This window comes from Odontesthes bonariensis, chromosome 19 (assembly GCF_027942865.1).
Source record: "Odontesthes bonariensis isolate fOdoBon6 chromosome 19, fOdoBon6.hap1, whole genome shotgun sequence".
NCBI classification, from domain to species: domain Eukaryota; kingdom Metazoa; phylum Chordata; class Actinopteri; order Atheriniformes; family Atherinopsidae; genus Odontesthes; species Odontesthes bonariensis.
The window spans coordinates 5,214,761-5,237,901 of record NC_134524.1 but is presented as its reverse complement, the minus strand read 5'-3'; the positions used below and the strand labels follow the sequence as shown (position 1 = coordinate 5,237,901).

Sequence of the window (23,141 nt, the reverse complement as noted above, 5' to 3'; positions counted from 1 at the left end):
ACAGATTCTGATCCAGCCATTTACAGGCCTTAGATACGATCATACTTGATTTTGGCCTTGCTGTGTGAATTTTCAAAGTCTATACCTTGTTTCTGTGTATTTGCTGGGCATACTTGTCATACTAGACACAGCTATGTTATAACTAATTCTTTTTAACTTTGCTATCTTCTGCTTTGGGATGGCACGAGCCACTACAACCCTGAACGCGTAATATGGGCTTCCCCTGTTTTAAAAGTCAGCAGCCGCCACTGCTATACATGTCTTTCAGTAATTCAGACATAAAATAAACGTGTAATAATAACAAGGTTATAAACACCGTACTCTGAGCTGGCATAACACGGATCACGAGTAGGAATTTTGAATACCTTCCAAATTCAGATGATATCTGTAAAGTTAGGACATATGAATTTTCAATGTTTCAATGTTAGACACAATGTAGCACAAAAAAAACATAACAGGGAACATCGGTTAACAATTGGGCTGATTCACATAAGTGTCTGATTACTTCATTATTTTAGGTTTAACTACTCAATATTACTGACCTCTAGAGGGCAATGTGATTTTTCTAATTGATGATATCTTCCTTAGTATGGTATGGTATGTTTTTTATTTGAACAGGGACCGTGTACAATAAACATTGACCATGAGGAAAGATGCTTTGTACCAGGTTACAGCAGGAAATGCTCATTTCCACCTGTAGTCCCTGAGCAGGCTGGTGTAACAAAACTGATTCTAAAAGGTACATGAGCACATGACCATTTCACCATACATTTTCACATATAAATCACTGTAATTTAATTTAATACACAATAAAAGTTATTCCACTTTTTGCATGAATATAATAAATGAAAAAAATTCTCTCATTTACACACAACATTCACTCTCTTTGGGCCAGCCACTCACTCTTCCACTCTCTTTGGTCCAGCCACTCACTCTTTCACTCTCTTTGGGCCAGCCACTCACTCTTTCACTCTCTTTGGTCCAGCCACTCACTCTTCCACTCTCTTTGGTCCAGCCACTCACTCTTTCACTCTCTTTGGGCCGGCCACTCACTCTTTCACTCTCTTTGGTCCAGCCACTCACTCTTTCACTCTCTTTGGGCCGGCCACTCACTCTTTCACTCTCTTTGGGCCAGCCACTCGCTCTTTCACTCTCTTTGGGCCAGCCACTCTCACACTCACTCCTCATACATGTGTACAGGTTTGATTTCTTGAGAGACATTTTTTGGTCCATTTTGCAAATGCTTTTAGGCCAGAGCATGTTACGATGTGACAAGACCATGGATTATTTTAAATAGCAAGCAAACGTTATTATAAAATATTTGATTATCAAAATTAAGAATGTCATATTTAGTTAAAACCGTACAGTGGTGGTACCTTCTTGGCTTTTTATCATGAATTTTGAGGGCACTTTTATACATAGACTGAAGCGGCCGCAGGGCTGTTTTTGAGCCATATGACCAACTCGAAACACAATACATAAGGTGTGGTAAAATCATGGCACTTAGCTACATATGTGAGGCCTGTGTTGTGAGGGACCCTCTAATATATCTAAAATTGGCAAGATTAAACTTCATACTGTTTCCTATTTTTTCAATGTGATAATTAGTACGATGTATAATTAGTACCATCTTGAAAAATGTATCAAAATGCAGCTTATCATTGAAAACCTCAAAGAACCGGTACAAAGGTTTAAGACACAGTTAACACAGTTTAAATAATCCAGAAAGGAGAAGAAATATTTGTTGTTTCTGAGGATCATTACTCTACCTTCACATAAGAAGGGTTCTTTTGTTTATTCCCTGATAGCTTTGCTCGTTGGCACCAGGATGTTAACGTCCTCCAGATAAGTCATAGCAGATAGAGGGGAGGCCTGAGGGGAGAGAGTGCCTTCAAATCATCTCCAAAGGACAAAGATTGTTGTGGAAACACTTTAGGGGTTAACTCCATTAACTCGATTCCACCCGACGTAACTTTCAGTTTGCACGCAATTCCATTAGTTTCATAAAATATTATGGAAATGAATTAAACTCTTGTTTCTTATTACAAATGCATTGTTTTTCAAAATTGCAAGTTATGAATGCTTATTCAGTGAGACAAAAAGAAATGTTGCGAAAAAGTGCATCAATTTACATCAATTAAAGACCCATCAACAATAATTTTATAATCAAATCGTAATCGAATCGTGAGGTGCCTAAAGATTCCCACCCCTAATATTACCTAGTAAAGAGTCAGTTTACGTCAGCTGTGCTTCTGATAAAGGATGTGAGCTATACCAATAAAATAAGAAGTATAACAAATTCAGAGACAAGCTTGTTTGAATGCTTAAGCGTTTTAATTTTGCAAAAAGGAAGGAAAAAGGGGGATTTTGCAGAAGAAAGTTCTTTCCATAACACATTCAGTCCGATCTTATAAAAGCCACAAGACCTAAAAGACCGTTCAGCACTCGTCCCTTCATTCTTTTAGCAACATTAGATAGAAAGAAAAAAAATGAATATGCAAAATATCAATAAAGAAACTCCTTTATGTTGAAAAGTCAGCCAGGAATCATCACTTTCTGATGGAACAGACAGATGGAAGGCGGGTGTCGCACCCATAATCATCCCAGCACTTGGAATCTGTAAGTACCAAAGACATGGTAGTTAGCTGGAGGTAAAAGAACTGAACCCTGAACATTTACACTGATGAGGGCATTATCTATGTAGTTTATTTAGAGAGAAACAGCGTTAGCTCCAATTAACACACAATGTTAAAATTAATTATAATATACAAGTTATATTAATTGTCATCTATTCAAACTATAACAGCAGATCAAAAAATTTACACTCACTAATTATTATTCATTGCTTTTACATTTGGAAATAGTTTTTACCTGAATGATTCATTTTCAAGCAGTGCTGCCCTTTACCAGCATTATTAGGCTCTCCTTTGCACCAGTGAGTATATTTGAAGGATGAACCATTAGCCCAAAGCCAAACACCCTCCTAGAGGACATCAGTGACATCAGTGCAGAATACCGTCTGAATTTTATTAAAATTATTTAGAATAACACTCTGATCTTGTGCAGGTGAATTATATACCTCTTCTGCATCAGAGCCTCCAATCCATGTTTCCTTGAACGCAGAAGTGGCTCTCAGTATAAGCCTTTGAATGCCATGGTACTCCTGAGCGCTGTGGACAGATGCCAGATTCCCCCCCAAAGAGATACAGTTTCTCTACAAAAAGAGAGGGACAAAAAGAAGACAGATATAATTATATACATATTAATATATTAGGGCTGGGCAACAATTAAAATATTTAATCTAATTAATCACATGATTTCCCTGATTAATCACGATTAATCGCATTTGTGCGCAAAATCCAAAAATGAATCCAAAAGTCGTGTATAGCTTTTAGCATTTAGTTTTATTTTAAATGTGCTGCCATATGAATGAAAGTGCCATAACATTTGTTGTGCAAACACACTTTTAACATCAGCATCTTTCTGTAGTTTTTATGTAGAAGCCTCGCTCCACTGTCTGTTTCCTTGAATGACTTGCTGCTATCAGTTGTGTGTTTTGCCTTTAAGTGATATTTTAGACTGGAACTACTACGCTGAGAAGACAATTCAACTTGGCTGTAAATGCAGGAGTTTTTTTTTAAATTTATTTTTAAATACGTGCTTTTATGTTGAAACCAGTAAAACAGGAAGTAGCGCCGGTTAGCTCCGTGAGCTTCACACAGAAACCGAGGAGCACCTGTAGCGGTGATGTCCAACTTTAAAATGAAAATGGCCGAGTAAAAGTTCCGTACCCTTCTCCATGTTTGGTGGTTCTGCAGCAGAAAGCAACAGACTTTTACAATAATAAAACCTGCGTTAATGCGCGATAAAATATTTATCGGCGTTAAATAATTAACAAGGTAAAGCGATTATATGAGTTAACTCGCCCAGCCCTACTAACTATATATTGTTGGTTAAAAACAGTTGCTACAACGTCTACAAATCTATCTCTGAAAATTCACATCGACTAAAAAGACACACAAAGAAAGATATGTCAGAAAAAAAGATCAGTCAGACGTTTGCACAGTATAATATGAGTGAAAGACAACCTGAATAAAAAAAGGACACAAGATATTATGACAATATCTGAATGGACTTAGTATTCCATTCATCTATCCATCATCTTCCGCTGGTCCGGGGATCGGGTCGCGGGGGCAGCAGCTTGAGCAGAGAGACCCAGACGTCCCTGTCCCCGGCCACTTCCTCCAGCTCTTCTGGGGGGACCCCGAGGCTTTCCCAGGCCAGCAGAGAGACGTAGTCTCTCCAACGTGTCCTGGGCCTTCCCCGGGGCCTCCTCCCAGTGGGACGGGCCTGGAACACCTCACCAGGGAGGCGTCCAGGAGGCATCCTAACCAGATGCCCGAGCCACCTCATCTGACTCCTCTGGATGTGGAGGAGCAGCTTCTCACCCTATCTCTAAGGGAGAGCCCAGACACCCTGCGGAGGAAACTCATTTCGGCCGCTTGTATTCGCGATCTCGTTCTGTCGGTCACTACCCACAGCTCGTGACCAAAGGTGAGGGTGGGAACTGTAGCGTTGACACGTTATTAATCAACATTTACCTCGAAAATAGTAGGGCACCACCTCTTTTATTTTAATTTGTTACGTTACAGTCCAAAGAGGAAGACTGTTTAAAATCTTGCAATCCTAGTATGTTATTTTAAGAATCAGTCTCATTCTGAGTCGTGCGTCCTATTTGGATTGGTAACCGGCTTTAGTAACTGTCTGTGACACTCTTAAGTGGCTTAACATAAACATTTATTCAACATTGCACAGGTATATAGGGGTATAAACAATTGATAAAGAGACAGAAATTAGAATTATTGGGGAAACCAAAAAAGGGTAATAGGGAAGAAAGGAGCAGGCCATTAACAGGGTTACCTATCAAAAATGTGACTAAATCTGGTTCATAACACGGATATTGTGCCAACAGTCTTCTGCCCGCGTAGGTCTGTTCATTCGTCGCTTCCAGAGAAAGTTTTCACTTTATCCACGGTTTCAAAAGATCTCAAACCAGCACCTTACTTTGTCGTAGAGTATCGTGGTTATTTACAAGGTGAGCGTCAGTCCTTGGAGACCACGTTTCCTTGGTTACCAGCGGCTGGGCGTCGTTGTTGGAGACCACGTTTCCTTGGTGACCGGCTGGGTGACGTTTAGTCGGCTGTTCTTCTTGGGCCGGGCGGTGTGATTTAGCAAACACTCGCGTGTATCGGACCAGACTTTATAAAAAAAAGGAAGTCTAAAAAAAATGGGAATTAATAGTTACGGAGTAAAATAGAGAGAGGACAGAAGACTTGAGCTAAGAGCAAGCGATAAGACAAGAGAGAGCTCAAAAATTGTAAGCATAAGCTTAGGGGACAAAGGGAGTGGTCAAGGCTTGGAGGACCACAGGGAGGTCCCAGAGTTGCGGATTTTGAGAGTAAGCAGTAAGAGCGAGCTAAGAGGGGGAAGATGGTAGATATGAGAGCGAGAATCTCTGGTGCGCTCGGGTTTTAAACTCGAGGTCACATGTCAGCTTTCGTCCAATCAGAGTTCAGCTGGCTTTTGACCCAAGGGAAAAAAGGGGGGTTGACCATGCTGAATTCATGAGACAAAAAGGGGGGATTCTGCTCCTTTCTTATACCGTATTTAACCCATATGACAGTGATTTTAGACAATATAATGTTCTTAACAGACAATAATGTCACATAAAAGCAGGCATAAACACAAATATGAGCATGAAACACTTATTAGCATACAATACTTCATATTATCATGACAAAAATGGTAATGACAACTTTGCTTGCTGTTAATTTAGAATGATCTGCAGCTGTTTGAGTAATACCTGTGGAATTAAACCCTATTAGGTTATGCATTGCACATAATGAGAACATTAACATCCGTAGTTGAAATTGTCCATGGTTGTTTAGGCTGACATATTGAAAAGTGTCCGTTATCCATGTCCTTTGGGGGGCACTGTGGCTCCACGAGAGGGATCCCTTTTAAATCCAATTTTCATAATTTGCTAATTGAAGAAGGTACAAGAATGGCGAATGTTTCAAAATGATCTGTAGGTTTGTCCAGTAATGATTTTCACACTTTCAGTCTACGGAAAGCGAGGTTTAAAGTGGAATTTTCACTCTCTGAAAATAGGGAAGTGTGGCATTCCTTCAGGTTGGACCAGCAGGACATTTGAGGCTACATCTGCTCTCTTATCAGGAGGTGTCCTACATAATTTATTATTCGTAGCTGGTCTGGGGGAGAGAAGACTCGGAAACAAAGAACCCCATTTAGTTGGTCTCACATCTGGCTCCGTTATCTCCTTTGAGCTGATCCGTTGAGAGGGTCGTAAAGAGGGTACGTTTCTTGATGTCAAGAAAGGTTGGATCTTTATGTAAACATCTCTGTGCTCTGTCTTTCCTGAGAGCACGCTACATATCCCCCACTTGATTTGGAGGTGTCCTGGGGAGATCTCGGAATCACGGAGGAGTAATCCCAGTGGTCTCAGGTCCAAGAGGCTGAGGTGTTCTCTGAGGTGGTTGTGTTGGCTTTTCCTATCTTGTAGTACTATTTTACTGTAAGACTTATGGAATTAGAAAAACATATAAAAAGATATAACGAATTTAACTACGGTTTCTTAAGGGACTATAGTCGTAGCCTGAAACTAATGTCTAACCTATCTTCTAGCTAATTCTTTATAAAAGGGTAAATGGACTAAGTAACAAAGAAAAATCCAAAAGGGGCAGAGGTGACAGAAAAGTTGGCTTACAGTTATACTTCATTCGCTAGTTCGTGGACTGCAGGGGAATATATGACTCGGGGTTCTTCCGATTCTGTCTCCTCATCAAAAGTCACTAGATCGGTGGTGTTTTTGTCCTGATCTGGCTTCTTACGTTTGTTACGTCTCGTGGTCCATTTGAGTAGGTTAATTTGGCCCTGGAGGGCGTTAGCGCGTCGAGAATATAGGTACGCGATTCCGAAGGTGAGGAGGTAGCCTAGGGCAACCATAGTCGCGGTTACTGTGTCGGGGCCTGACCATGAGTAGGATATAGTTGGTCGGGGAGGTTTGTTGCTGGAGGTTATTTCTTTCAGCACGTTCTCTATGGGACTGACGTCAATGGTTTTAAAACCTTCAAATTGGAGTTGAGTGACCGTGTCTGCCTCAAGCTCCAGGGATTGCTTTGAGTAGAAATCGGAGATTTCTATTTCCCCGTCGTATTGGTCAGGATTAAGGTGGTAAAGGGCCAGGTCTCCTATGTGAAGGATTGCGCCTTCAGGAACTGTGACCCACAATGTGCGGTTTGGTAGTTCCATTTTGGTAGACGTGTCGTGTTGATCGTAACTAATAGTGGCGGTCTTCGCTGGAGTGTTAACCAACCAGCGACTTCCCACAGTTTCTGCTTGGGTGTTAGTTACTTGGTATTTTGGTGTGAGAGTTGTTTGGCACTGGGAGTCTTCGGTGAGAAGTTTAAGTCCACAGAGGCCCCCAGTGTCGTCTCTAACGAATGGTTTGCTGGGGCAGAGATAATGAATGTCTCTGGTAAGGGTGCACATTTTTAAATTGGGCGCGAGGTAGAGATCTGGAGAACTATCGTGGTACGCTACCACTGTTGGTGTGTGCACTTTAACGTGGGTTTCACCTTTCCAGATTCCTACGTTGATGACGTCTTTTAGTCGGTAGATGTTGTCGAGGGTAACTATGGGAAGATTAATGAGGAAGGCTATTTCGCGGCCTTCGGGATTTACGTGAATGGGGACTGCGCTGCCTAGTGTATAAGCTAGATGTGCTTGCAAGGGGTTAACAATTTCTCTAGTGGCCGTGGACAGAATGTCCTGTACTACGGCTAGCGACACTAGGTACGGAGGGATTTTTCCCATAGCTAGAGTATCAACGGAGGAGCTAACATCTCTTATCAGATCAGACATGAGCATAGTTACCAGCTGTGTGTGAGCATAATCAACCTTTAAAACTCCCAGCAGTGTGTCTTCTGCTGCGACTGTCTTCATCAGGGTTTCACTATGGGAGTTCAAAACCAAGACCGTGCCTTCCACAGTTTTGGTCACCGTGCTGAGCTGTCCTCTCTGCAAGTCTAGTTGCTGTTGGATGCCCGGGATTTCACCCTGCAACTCACCCATATGACGCTTTATCGCGGCAATGTTTACGGCATTCACGGCTGACGCCCCCAAACTGAATAGGGAGCCGACGGCGGATGCGGCTGCCAGTAGTCCCCCAATGAAGCGTTTCTCCCTTCTGTTCGCCCCACTCAGTTCTGATTGAGTGATGGTGAACTTCTGGAGTTGTTGCAACATATGGGTGATGTCTACCTCCGCATGAGTGATGACTTCTCTCTTCCACCGAGCGCCGGCCCACGAAGTCAGTTTGGCGGAGCTAGGCACGTTCCTCGTGCACAGCACACTAGGACTGAACCGGACATACACCTTCTGGGTGTGTAGCCGGCAGTTGGTGATCAGGAGTCCGGGTTGTTCCATTAGAACAATTCCGGAGTCTGGTCCGGGTTCAACGATCTCAGTCCAAGTGGGAATAGTTGCCAGTCCCATCGTCGCAAGTATGAGCCAGAGTGTCATCATCCTGGTGAAAAACAGTGATGGATATTAGGGCTTATTTCAAATTGATACACTTTTGGTTGGACGGAGGTTAGAGTTGGCTAGTTCACCCCCACTTGCAGTTAGTGTGTTAGTAGCTTTTATTAGACAGGCAGTCGGATCGGGAAGACGGATTTTAGTTTGAACTATTCTGGTTTTGCCTATTTTGATTTTAGTTCCTTGCTAATAATATTGTTTAGGAGGGAGCTCTGTGTTCTTTTCTTTTATCGTTTTGTTAAGGCTTTTGCTCCCCCCCTTGTGGATCTCGGTTTTATGGGTTTGCTGAGACCTGATTGTCCTCAGCGGGTCCCCTAAAGCTTTTATGTGGTCTAATTTGGTTTCTGTGGACCCATTTGGACTTGGCTTCTTTCTGTCCTTGGCTGATTTTTATCTGATACACCACTGGTGACAGTTTTTCGGTGATCAGGTGGGGTCCTGTCCATCGAGGAAGGAACTTTTTGGCCAGCTTTCCAACCTTGTGACTCGTCTGTTCACCGGTTTTGGTGAAGTTGTAGTACCAGACCTTGTCCCCCACTTGGAGTTCCTCCTGTGAGGCTTTTTGGTCATAATAGCTCTTTCTTCCCTCGACCGATTTTTCCAGGTGTTTCTGAGCGAATGCAAAGGTTACCTGTAGGTGTCTGCTGAGGTCCTTCATGTACTGGTGAGTGGTGTACGCTGTTGCTACACTGGCTTCACCTGGTTGGTAGAGCAGATGCAGTGGCATTGTCATCTGTCTGCCTGTCATCATTTCAAACGGGGAGATTCCCGTTGCTTCGTGTGGTGTTGCTCTGATGGCCATTAAGACCAACGGCAATTTTACATCCCAATCTCGTTGGTTGGATGCAACGTACTTCTTGAGTATGTTCACCACAGTTCGGTTGGCTCGCTCTACTTGACCTGAGGCTCGCGGGTGATAACTGATGTGAAAGTTTGCTTTCACACCCAGAGCTTGCCACAACTGTTGCATGACTTCTGCCGTGAAGTGTGTTCCTCTGTCTGAGTTGACACGACTCGGAAGGCCGAATCTTGAGAACACATGGTTCATGAGCAGGTAGGCGGTAGTTTCAGCTGTATCGTTTGCAGCTGGTAGGCATTCTACCCATTTGGTGAATGCACATGTAACCGTGAGGAAGTATTTGTTGCCTCTGGTTGATTTGGTGAGAGGTCCCACCCAGTCAATTTGGAGGTCTGACCATGGGAATGAGATGCCTCTCCTCTGCAACGGAGCCCGGTGTATCGGGTTTGTCGGCTGAAACTGGCAACACACAAGGCATCCTTTGATGTAGTCGGCTACATCTTTTCTCATTTTTGGCCAGTATGCCACTTGTTTTAACGCGCTGTATGTTGCTTTGACACCTTTGTGTCCAGCCGCGGGAAGGTCGTGTGCGTGCACGAGCATCACCCCCCTTTGGTTTCGAGGGACCACGAACGCAGGTGAAGAGAGTGCGTCGGAAACATGAACTAAGACACCTTTGACCAACCGCAGGGCTGATCGAGTGGCAAAGAGTTTCCTTAAATCAGGGATGTTATTGAGGTCAGACTCAGAGGGTGTGTTTGAGCCGTCAGACACGAACAACACCATTTTATTGATGGCAGGGTCGAGCGATTGAAGGGTGACCAGATCAGTGTCGGTGAACGCTGGTTCCACTGACACTGATCCATCGTTAGATGTCTGGGCGGGAGGGTTCGTTTTGGAACGCGTCACCACACAGACCTGTGGTTCGGAGGAGTCCGCGGTGGCTGCGGTTAGCCACGAGGGATCCAGTGACCAGGGGATGCCATGCATCGCTCCCTGTTTTGCCAAGGAATCAGTTAGATCGTTCAGTTCTTTGTCTTGCCCCGGTACACGTGAGTGGCCTCTGACCTTTTTCCAGTAGATCTGCATGTTGTTGGACTCAATGGCGTGGTTACATGCCAGGAACAATTCTTTATTTTTCACAGGTTTTCTGCTGGAAGTCAGGAAACCATTGCGTTTCCACGTGGCAAGGTGGCAAGAGAAACTGAGACGAGCGTAGTTAGAATCAGTACAAATCAATAAGTCTTTCACACCTTTTTCTGCAGCGAGTTGTACCGTGATCAGGACACCTGCCACTTCTGCGTATTGGGACGACTGTGAACCAAGCTGGAAGCTTTGAGGTTCATAGGGGTTGTTCTGGAGCCAAACGACGCCTGCACCTGCTCGTGTAACCGTGTTATGATGAAAAGAGCACCCATCTACATACGCAGTAGTCATGTTTTTACACACGTTTTCATCGTAGTAGTGATGGTGGGGGTTGGTTACAGGTGAGGGTTTATCTGTAATTGCGCAGAGTGGAGGTGTATCTGCAGTGCAGTTCTGACATGCAGCAAGATCGGTGCCGAGAGGGCTCTTTTTGTTCTGCGCGTAGCGGACTTCTAAGTCGAAACTTTGCAGAGCCATTAGCCATGAGGCCACACGGGCATTTGTTACAACTCCATCCCTTATACGTTGGCTGTTAAGGAACGTGGTAGGTTGGTGTTGTGTTTCTACAATGACCTTTTGGCCTCCAAGGTAGTTGGAGAAATGTTTAACTGCCCAAACTGTGGCAAGCAGAGCTTTTTCACAGTCAGAATATTTCAGCTCGGGTATAGCTAGCGTTTTACTGGCGTACGCCACTACTCTCTTATCCTGGTCGTATTTCTGATACAGACCAGCGCTTAAACAGTGAGTTGAGAAGCCCACTTCGAGGTGGAATGGTTTGTCGCAGTTAGGGTAGTTTAAACATGGTGCTGTGCACAGTTTTTCTTTTAAGGTGGACATGGCCTTTTGTTGTGGCCCAGCCCAGATAAAAGGTGTGTCCTTTTTAAGTAGTTCAGTTAGAGGTTTTGCTATGTCGGCATAGCTCTCAATGAACTGTCGAGAGTAGTTGCAGACTCCTAAGAAGCTGCGGAGCTCAGAGACGTTTGAGGGAACTTTGATGTTACTGATGCCCTGGATGCGGTTAACTTGTGGCTCGACACCACTTGGTCCTACTAGGAGACCGACGTAGTCTACTTTGGTTTTGCACCACTGACATTTTGAGAGTGATATTTTTGCACCCGCAGTGGTGAGTTGACCCAGGACATGGTCGATTTCCTGAATGTGTGCATCCAGGTTGGGGCTACGGAGGAGGATGTCATCGACGTAGATGAGGTTACCTCGTTCGCCGGCATCAGGACATGCTTTGTTCAGAAATATGTTGAATTCAGCAGGTGAGTTGGCGTAGCCAAAAGGACACCTGGTGAATGTATATTGACGGTTAGCGAACGTGAATGCCAACTTGTGTTGGTCCTCAGCGTGTACTGGAATGGTCCAGAAACCCGACGCCACGTCTAGAGTGGAGAAGTATTTGGCATTTTTAACGCGAGGAAGTTCTTGTTCAAGCTGAGTCATTGGCCATCTCGAGAGAGGGACCTGTTGGTTGAGTTTTCGATAGTCGATCGTGAGTCTCCATTTTCCATTGGGTTTCACGACCGGCCAGAGCGGTGCCGAGTAAGTGCTGTTACAAGGCCGAATGATCCCGTTTTTCAACAGGTCGTCTATTATTTCTTGTATAGGCTCCTGTGATGCTAGAGGAATCTTATACTGACGCACAAAAGTTGGTGGTGCGTCTGGTGGAGTAGGAATGCGCATTGAGTGGATTGTGGTTAACCCACAATCTGAAGAATCAAGTGAGAAAAAGTCCTGATATTTGAGAAGGGTTTGGCGTAGCTTGTCGCGTTCCTCGTCATTAACGAGAGCGTTAGCTTGCGTTACCACTTCTTCGATTCGATCAGCAACATTAGGGGATGGCCCTGTTGTTACTTTTTCCTGTGCGTCGGGAGAGTCTGGGGTTGATGTAACCGCCAAGACGTCAACCGTGTGAAGTGTCATTTGTTCATCATGACTAAGATCAATGCGACTGACTGAGTTCTGGTCGAGAGTCACGACCGAAAAGAGTGCGATCGCCCTTGAAGGCTTTGTGTAGACAACGTGAGTTGTCTGATGTTTTGGGTAGAGTGGAGTTGGGATTTGTCCCAGTATTGGGATGCCCAGCTCAAAGTCATGGAAGTCAGTACTGATAAGCCAGCCCAGTGGCGTGCCTTTTGGGATCAGTATGGCTTCCTCGCCGATGTTGTTGATCAGCAAGAATGTGGTCCTAGAATTTAGGCCCAAAAGAGGAGTTGCTTCCAGGGACAGTCCAAGTTCGAAGAACAATGGCGAAGGTTGAAACAGAGCTTGTGAGTGGTTAAGATTCTGTCCTGGTTGCATGCATATTTGGAGAGGGACATTCGCCGTGCGTGCTGGTATTGTGGCATGTTGGAAGTTAGCTACTTGACATACCTCTGGAATTGTCTGTCCTGACTTCAGGTTGTCTGCGTCAGGCAGATAAGAAGAATCACGCACGGGTGTTAGTGACCACAGAATGTTATTTACTGTGTCAATTTGGACACCTAGTCTCACCAGTATATCGCCTCCTACGTACACTGAGTGTGGAAGGTCGGGAATAACCAGAAAAGTGTGAACCAGCATTCTGTTATTCCACTTTACTGTGAGGGCACAAACACCCATGGCAGTGAGTGTTGTGGTTGGTGTAGGATCTGATGGGAAACGGAATGTCTTTTTCACCATCCGGAGATTGGCGTTTTCTCGTGCCAATGACTCATACAGATCCTTACTGATTGCGGATTTATCAGCCCATAAAGCTATAATCACATCATCTATCTGCGACTTTTGCAGTTCAAGACCTCCGAGCACCTGTGGACAGTACTCGTCCTGCGTGGCTGACGGTTGTAATGCACACAGGAAAGTGTCTCGCTGTGTCGCGAGCTGCGTCACCAGGTTGTCAGGGTCGGCCTGAGCGGCTGGACTGCTGTGGACAACCTCATCGTGTGTTACGGTTTCGGACGGCTCGAGTAAAGTTATCTGTTGGACAGAGTTATGCTTTTCACTTTCAAGGACATAGCAGCTAAAATCTTCATTGTACGGAAAAGTAATCGTCAGAGGTTCTCGCACTTGTGCCCACACTTTCAATCGTTTGAAATCGAGTAAAGGCTCGAAACGGTTCAGAAGATCTTTTCCGACAAGCAAAGGAATGGACTCAAGTGATGACACATACACGGGATGAATCAGAGTCATTGGTCCGATTGACAGTTGTATCAGAGATACTGCTGACAGCGTAGTGTTATTAGAGGCGTACGGGCGCACCTCCAGAGAGCAAGGTTGGAGTTTTAACTCTTTATTGCCGTGGTTTGCTGCCTTACGAAGTCTGTTAAAAAGAGATAGAGACATTAAAGTTATATCCGCGGCGGTGTCGAGGAGAGCTTCATGTCTCAGCACATTTTCCAAGGTTAGTGAGATGTAAAACTTGCGTGCGACTCCCTTTTCAGAGAGGTTGCACAGAAATTGGTGTACAGGTGGTTCAACTTGTATCAGAGAGGCATCCTGGTCAGAGGAGATCTCTTTTTGATCCAGCTGTACAACCAAGACTGCGCTAGGTGGGAGAGGATCTTTTGCCTCTTCTTCTGTGCTGTTCACAGGAGTTTGTGACTCTGTTTGAGCCTGTTGTGGGTCCAGCTCAGATTCTGGAGTTGGCTCGGCTACTCGTTCTGGCTGTAAAATGGAATCAGCTGGCAGGGCCAGGTTCTGTGTCACAGTGGTTATAGACAGAAGATCAGACTTTTTGTTAACTTTCTTTTCTTTCATTTCTTGCAACAAACGTTTAATATTGTCTATCTCATCCTGGCTGAGACCAAAGGCTTCTTTTTCCTTTTCAGATCTCATGCCTGGAGAGTCTTTGTTGCTCCTTTTGTGTGAATCATTCGATTCCTGTTGGGATAATTTGGACCATTCCGTGCGTGGATGTGTGTCCCGAGGCCTATTTTTATAGTCACCCTGGTTCTCCCGAGCTGGGTATTTGGGAAACCGGTTTGGGAAGAACTTTCCTCTGTGAGGGTTAAAAGGAGGTTCGTTGTGTTCTGCACGTGAGTAAGATCGCTCTTTTCTGGGCCAGTGAGGTTTCGAGTAGCCGTCTCTCGGATGAGACGGTTGAGTCTGTGATGTCTTGTGACTCTCACTAGACCGCTGTGGTCGGGTGTCGTGACCAGGTGCCTTACCCCTTTGGGCTCCTTCGAGCTCCATAGGTGGGTGTTCGGCGTTCAGCGTCAGAACAGTGTTATGCTCTGGCTGTTTAGCTTGTCTGTGTTTCTGGAAACCTAAAGTGGCCCACTCACGGAGCTGCACAATTGTGGCTGTTCGCGGATTAGCCATAACCCCCAAGTGGTGACTAGTAACGGGATGGAGATTTTGGATGAAGAGCGTTTTGAAATTTATATCTTCCTCCATTCCCTTGTCGTTGCGTGAGCCAAAATAAGCTTTGAGGAGACGGTAATAGTACTGCTGAGGCAGCTCACTACGTCCCTGTTTAACCATCATGGCGGTACTTAGACCAGACTGAGACAGCTCATCTGAAAATTCCCTCTCCATCGTTTGACAGAGAAGTGCATAATCATTTTGGATGGAATCAAGCTGACGTTCGATGAATCTACTTACTTCACGGCTGGACGTGATTTTAATCAAGTAGATTTTGTCCGTAATGGATGCGTTTGGAAATCGACGCAAATAGAAGTCAATATCATTTAAGTAAGCTCGGGTGTCGTGCGGCCCCCCAGGAGTGGGTTCGAACCTTGGCACGTTGCGAGCGATTTTGTCTAATTCTCGGTCAGAAGGTCCCAACGGTGTGTGGTTTCCCAGAGCAAGGACCGACTGATCCAGTCTGGTTGGTTCTGGGGACTCACCGTGGGCTCTGAAAGGATTTGGGGTAGCTGGCCCTGTTGGGGGAAAGAACGACTCCCCCTGGGCTCTCTTATAGCTAAAACGACCTTCCTTTTCTGGTTGAGAGGGATCATGCATTTTCAGTTTGCGTTCAGCCTCCAAGGACTGACGTAAATCTCTCTTTGCATTTATCAACTCTCCTGTTAGGCGTTCGTTTTGCTGATACGCTTCATTGATTTTGTCTTTAGCTTCGCCGAGGTGTTCCTGCAAAAGCTGTATCTGTTTTTGTTTAGCACTGAGATGCGTCTCATAGGATGCGACTTCAGTGTTCAAATCCTGCACTGTCTGCAGGGCATCGTGGAGAGGTTGTTGCGAGTCCTTATGGGCTTTATCAACCTCTTCCAGTTTAGCTTGGTTAGCCAGCAACTCTTGTTGGCACTGCTGGAGCGATTCCCCAAGCTCCCCGTTTATCCCTTTTAGTTGATTCATATCTCTGTCTGATTGTTCAACCTGGGTTGTTAATTTCTCTATTTGGTCAGCAGCCTGGCTTGCTGTCCTTTCAGAGACTTCTAATTTATGTTGGAGGAATTTCTTTTCCTCCTGTAATTGCGTTATCGTTTGCGACCGAGTTTTGAGTTTTTCAGCGGCTTGCTCCACCACCTTATGTGCATGTTTGAATCGCGCGGAGAAGACGACAGCTAAGCTCCCCAATAACTTTGTTAAAGTTTTGTCTTTGGGCGTCTTCGCTTCCACTCCTGCAATAAGTTCTGACACTATTGCCCCGAGCTCGTTGGGGTCAGTGCCTGTTATTTTGTTGACATAACCTGGAATTAGCTCTTCAGTCAAATCCATCAGGGTGTTTTCCATTGCTTCGAATGGATCGTCCTGACTGGACGTGTCAGAAGTCATGTTGATTTGTTGAGAAAAGTTTTGTTAATCTATTTGTTTAGGCGTAACCGTGGTAAGCAGTTAGGCAAGTTATAGACTAAGTTTAGCGTGTCTGGAAGAAGGGAAGGAAAGTAAGAGAAAGAAAAAGGAAAAAAAAATTTAAAAAAAAAAAATTCTTTCAATTTAAAATTAATAAAATAAAAAAAATTAAAAATTAAAATTAAAATTAATGATAAAAAAAAAATTTAAAAATTAAAGTTTATCGCTTAAAATTATTTAATTCCAAATTGCTTTTGAAATTAAACTTAAAACAAAATTAAATAACAACAAGATGGAAATAATCAAACAAAAGAAAATTCAGAAAGAAGTATTCCTTAATAAAATTTATCTTACTTGATTAAGCCAAATTATTGATAAGTTCTTTCCTTCTTCCAAGTGTCGTTCCTTTTCTAATGATGTTAATTTTGGGGTTGCTGATTGGGGTGTCGCAATTTAGGAGTTGTGGATATAATCCACCGTTTTAGGTTGACTCTCTTTTAACCTTAAAAATCAGTTACTGTTGAGTTTTCTGATTTTAAATTTCCTATTTATTTAAGAATCGTTTTTCTCTTAAACCCTTAAACAAGTTATGCAAACAGTCATTGTTAGTACAGGAATTAGTTGTGAACCACGTGATTGCTTTTCAATTCAATCACTTCACCACAAGTTACAATGGCGCTGGTCAGATTTGTTAGTCAAACACCATTTCCCAGAATTCCTTCACTTTGTTGTAATTAACCAAGCTACCAGCAGATGACGCTAAGGCTCGTTCTTGCGTTATTTGCAGCGGACTTCCAGGGGAAGAGTGAGAAAGTGCTGACGTCAGATGTTGACAACTTTGGCACCTCCCACTCAGGAAGACTCGTTAGCGTGTGGCTTTCTTTGTCACAGCAATTTAGCTTTAGTAGAATCAAAACCAAGCTTTTAAACATCAACATTCATGTCACAAGCAAAAAGAAACACGGCGGTTTCTAACACAGTTTTGCAGAAAAGACAGCAGCAGTTTGCGAGACGTGGCAGTCTCCACTTTCCACCTTAAACTTTTAAGGGGCTTCTAAGCACGTCAGAGTTTCTGCCGACGTGCTGACTCAATTGGTCTCGTGAGCGTTTCTCCGATGACCAAGTTAAAACAGGCTTCAACTCTTCAAAATTGACTATAACTACCCTCTCTTCGGGAGGTCACAATATACGCCGTAGGCGTCACTTTTCGGTCACGGGAAGCTTCGCCGTGCCGCCTCTAATCTCCTGGCTGTTTGTAAACAAACCAGCTGCTGGCTATGTAGCTACACTAGCTTCAGCACGGAGTCCTGAGTTCAGCAGATGATCACCGGAATCTCGCGGATAATTATCTCTGTTTCTCAGAGCGGTTAGATCAAATGATGGATACTCGCACCATTAATCCCCACTTGGCCATATATATAATTGAGCGTTTTTTTTAACACGCTCTTGCATGCAAAATTACTTAAGGCGGAAGCACACTCAGGCAGCGCTGACGTGTTCCGTTTCTGTGTTTTTGTAATACTTTCTTACTACAAAAACAATTCAAACAACAAGTTTATGCGTCCATAAAGTTTGTTATTCGGCTCTATATCTTTGCTTTCGTTAACTCTTAACTGCAGGAAACAAACAGTTTGTAGAACAATGCTCACACACACAGGCAGTTTTGCTAAGCGCGGCTACTTCACAAATAGCCTCGGACGGACGGCACCAAAATATATGTAGCGTTGACACGTTATTAATCAACATTTACCTCGAAAATAGTAGGGCACCACCTCTTTTATTTTAATTTGTTACGTTACAGTCCAAAGAGGAAGACTGTTTAAAATCTTGCAATCCTAGTATGTTATTTTAAGAATCAGTCTCATTCTGAGTCGTGCGTCCTATTTGGATTGGTAACCGGCTTTAGTAACTGTCTGTGACACTCTTAAGTGGCTTAACATAAACATTTATTCAACATTGCACAGGTATATAGGGGTATAAACAATTGATAAAGAGACAGAAATTAGAATTATTGGGGAAACCAAAAAAGGGTAATAGGGAAGAAAGGAGCAGGCCATTAACAGGGTTACCTATCAAAAATGTGACTAAATCTGGTTCATAACACGGATATTGTGCCAACAGTCTTCTGCCCGCGTAGGTCTGTTCATTCGTCGCTTCCAGAGAAAGTTTTCACTTTATCCACGGTTTCAAAAGATCTCAAACCAGCACCTTACTTTGTCGTAGAGTATCGTGGTTATTTACAAGGTGAGCGTCAGTCCTTGGAGACCACGTTTCCTTGGTTACCAGCGGCTGGGCGTCGTTGTTGGAGACCACGTTTCCTTGGTGACCGGCTGGGTGACGTTTAGTCGGCTGTTCTTCTTGGGCCGGGCGGTGTGATTTAGCAAACACTCGCGTGTATCGGACCAGACTTTATAAAAAAAAGGAAGTCTAAAAAAAATGGGAATTAATAGTTACGGAGTAAAATAGAGAGAGGACAGAAGACTTGAGCTAAGAGCAAGCGATAAGACAAGAGAGAGCTCAAAAATTGTAAGCATAAGCTTAGGGGACAAAGGGAGTGGTCAAGGCTTGGAGGACCACAGGGAGGTCCCAGAGTTGCGGATTTTGAGAGTAAGCAGTAAGAGCGAGCTAAGAGGGGGAAGATGGTAGATATGAGAGCGAGAATCTCTGGTGCGCTCGGGTTTTAAACTCGAGGTCACATGTCAGCTTTCGTCCAATCAGAGTTCAGCTGGCTTTTGACCCAAGGGAAAAAAGGGGGGTTGACCATGCTGAATTCATGAGACAAAAAGGGGGGATTCTGCTCCTTTCTTATACCGTATTTAACCCATATGACAGTGATTTTAGACAATATAATGTTCTTAACAGACAATAATGTCACATAAAAGCAGGCATAAACACAAATATGAGCATGAAACACTTATTAGCATACAATACTTCATATTATCATGACAAAAATGGTAATGACAACTTTGCTTGCTGTTAATTTAGAATGATCTGCAGCTGTTTGAGTAATACCTGTGGAATTAAACCCTATTAGGTTATGCATTGCACATAATGAGAACATTAACATCCGTAGTTGAAATTGTCCATGGTTGTTTAGGCTGACATATTGAAAAGTGTCCGTTATCCATGTCCTTTGGGGGGCACTGTGGCTCCACGAGAGGGATCCCTTTTAAATCCAATTTTCATAATTTGCTAATTGAAGAAGGTACAAGAATGGCGAATGTTTCAAAATGATCTGTAGGTTTGTCCAGTAATGATTTTCACACTTTCAGTCTACGGAAAGCGAGGTTTAAAGTGGAATTTTCACTCTCTGAAAATAGGGAAGTGTGGCATTCCTTCAGGTTGGACCAGCAGGACATTTGAGGCTACATCTGCTCTCTTATCAGGAGGTGTCCTACATAATTTATTATTCGTAGCTGGTCTGGGGGAGAGAAGACTCGGAAACAAAGAACCCCATTTAGTTGGTCTCACATCTGGCTCCGTTATCTCCTTTGAGCTGATCCGTTGAGAGGGTCGTAAAGAGGGTACGTTTCTTGATGTCAAGAAAGGTTGGATCTTTATGTAAACATCTCTGTGCTCTGTCTTTCCTGAGAGCACGCTACAGAACATAGATTGACCGCTAAATCGAGCGGGCCGGTGCAGAGCCCGCATCACTGCGGAGGTCGCACCGATCCGCCTGTCATTGGCTGTGTTCGAAACCGCATACTACTCCTACACTCCTACTAACTTGTTTAGTTAGTGTGCAAGTTTTAGTAAGCGAGAAGTTCCCGGATGCATACTAGATTCTCTGAAATGTTGGGTATGCATCATGAGGTTATAGTCATACTCAAACTACCCAAGATGCAACGTAACGTGACGTCGCCGATCGTCATTTCCTGTCAAAACGGCAGTTTCAAGCTAGCTACAACGAGGGTAGGTTCACTTCCTGTTTTCAAAACAAAAGCAACAATTGTATCGTAATGGCTTTCCCTATGATAAAAGGCAACGGGTATTTCATTTTGTGAAAATAACCGGAAGTGCGTTGCTTACTACGGCCAGCTTTAGGAGCGCCGAATTCGTGGGAACAAAATTGTAAATAGCCGGTATTTTGTCAGGTTTTCAACACCTTGGGGATCTAAACGACTACTTTCTCACCTGAAAATGTTTCAAATGTTGCTAAAGTTTACAGAGTTTAGAGATTAAGAGAAATCAGCATTAGGCCGGCTGATTTCAGCTCGGGCAGGAGTGAAATGCATTGTGGGTAAACACTCTGCATACTGTGTGATCGATGAGTATGCAGTATACAGTATGTAGTATGCGGTATGCAGTATGTAGTATGTAAGTATGCGGTTTCGAACACAGCCAATCTCCTGCTCCATTCGTCCCTCACTCGTGAACAAGACCCCGAGATACTTGAACTCCTCCGCTTGGAGAAGGATCTCATTCCCAAACCCGAGAGGGCAGGACTTAGTATTCTGGTAGTAATTCAGCACCGTACAAGAAATTGCTCATATTACCTCAGCTTGAGCCCAAGTCATAGGTGTCGAAATATAGATGAAAAGGCGGCCATTGATGCTAGTCCAACCCGGGTTACATGCTCCCCTCTTGAAAACATGACTCTCTCCTTAAAAAGTGAATAAATACACATCAACATATTGCTTAAGAATGCATTTTTATCCCCTAACCTGCTGATATAATACATTTATATCCATTTCATAAATGCATTCATGCTTGTGCCTGTTCTATGTCTCACTCTGGGAAGACATTTCAGATCTCTACTATAAACATTTTTTCCTTCCCTAGTTTTTTATTCCATCCATCCATTTACCCAGAGAGAACCCACACATGCACAGAGAGAACATGCAAACCACACAGAAAGGCCCCAGCTGGGAATCAAACCTGGAAGCCTCTTGCTGTGAGGCGACGGTGCCAACCGCCACACCACTGTGTGTATTAAGCTGTCTGTATTTTTTTCCAAGTTCTTGTAGAAACACACACTTACCGGAGCCACTTCTGGTCAGAGCCATCATCACACAGAAAAGCAAAGGCAAAGTCAGTATCCTCATGGTGGAGATGGTGCAGCTTCAAGATGATGATGAGACCTTGAATAAAGACAGACAGTAATGTTATAACGTCTATGTGTCAAACGGACAACCAGCTGTGACTCTCAGTCCAATGACAGATACAAACCGTCTCTTCTGATATTCAGTGTCAGCCTGCGGCTTCAGCTTTGTAACGAACCTGTCAAAGAGCAGCTCTTAAATACGGTTTATTATCTTTCCATCTTCACAAAATGAGGAACTAGGTACATCCACGCCGACTGCACGTAGACACATTCAGAAAGTCCAATCATGGTGACATATTAAATGATGATAATCAGAGTTTTGAATGTTCACAATATGTTGCATCACACATTCTTTCAACACATCACTTTATGAGAAAAGAGAAGTGCCCAGAGAGCCAGAGAGCCCAGAGAGCCAGAGAGCCCAGAGAGCCTGAACCCAGAGAGCCAGAGAGCCAGAGAGCCAGAGAGCCAGAGAGCCAGAGAGCCAGAGAGCCAGAACCCAGAGAGCCAGAGACTTTTGTATATATATCTATATATATAGATATATATATCCATCCCATTATGACAGCAGTGTACCCATCTTCTGATGGCTAAAGACTTTTGAGTAATACTGTAAATAGTCAGTTAGCTCTGTGCACTAACAGCCGTATCTGTCTTCACCTTGTACCATTTCAGGTGTGAAGCCTGCCGCCACATGTGAAGCACTCAGCAAGTCTGGGTCAGTCTGGAAAAAGGCCTTCAATGCTACTTCTGCTGTTTCGCAATCAAACTCAAATCATCAGCCAAGACTTAAATTTGCAGATTCACCCGTCGATTTTTTCACACCATACTGCAGGTGTTTTGTTGTGAGTGTGCAAGTCTTAAGTTCCTCATTTTTTGAAGATGGAAAGATATCTAACGCTGTTTAAGAGCTGAAATAAAAGACAGAAACAGTAAAAGTTTTAGTAAAACTTTTTAAATGAAACCTTAAGCTGTAATGAGTTTGAAGAAATAATTCTTGCTATCTTCAAAATGTTTGATTTTACATAAAATAAGAATTTCAACAGATGTATTTGTCTCAAAGAGTCTGTGATGAACTTGTTCAGTCATTGTGACACAGTGTGAACCGTTGTGGTGAAGCGTTTAACACAAGTTAAACAGATGTTTTAAAAAAGATAACAGACCGTGGAGAAGTACGGTTGCTCTTTTGGCATGTTGTGTAATTTTTTCCTCCTCATTCAGGCAGCTCTCCCATGCATGCTAATTGTTCACTGCTTCTTGTAAGAATTCAAGTAAAACATTTAATTTTTTTTCTCCTTTTTCCCCTTTTTTTCCCTTTTTTCTTTTTCTTTTTTTAGTAAAAACATTTCCTTAAATGGAGATGCTTACATAGTCTCAAGTCACACGAGCCGTGCAGCGCGGCGGCGCGTCACATGACTCCCATGAGGCGCTGCCACTTGCAACAATGAAAGATGTCACAATGCGGCCTGTATCTGTTTATTTCTAAAACTTAATAATTAATCAACACTTCATCCGTTGTACAAATACATTCCATGGCACTGCAATGAAAGCAGGGAAGAAAAAACATTAAATCCTAAAACTGCTAAAGCACCATAGAAGAAGAGCTGTTATGGGACAGGAGCCAAGATGTTTCAAGCTCAGTGACACATGAAAATGGGACAGTGTTTACAAATGACATGGGATAATGTATTGTGGAGTGCAGCCAGCTGCTGTCAGTTTATGTTTATGCTTTTAGCAGACGCTTTTATCCAAAGCGACTTACAATTGAAAAAATATATAACATTAAAGCTAATATCA

At 43.5% G+C, this 23,141-nt stretch overlaps 1 protein-coding gene across 1 annotated transcript; it reads right to left on the bottom strand.

Moving 5' to 3' along the window:
* Window positions 1-2,312: 2,312 nt before the first annotated feature.
* LOC142369532 (ladderlectin-like) lies at window positions 2,313-21,516 on the bottom strand. Its single transcript, XM_075451878.1, has 6 exons — window positions 21,470-21,516; window positions 21,282-21,381; window positions 20,797-20,903; window positions 3,080-3,214; window positions 2,872-2,983; window positions 2,313-2,617 (listed from the first exon to the last, which is right to left on the bottom strand). Exons 2-6 carry the CDS (start codon window positions 21,343-21,345, stop codon window positions 2,550-2,552), a joined length of 486 nt encoding a protein of 161 aa, XP_075307993.1. The 5' UTR covers window positions 21,346-21,381; window positions 21,470-21,516; the 3' UTR covers window positions 2,313-2,549.
* Between the last annotated feature and the right edge of the window lie 1,625 nt (window positions 21,517-23,141).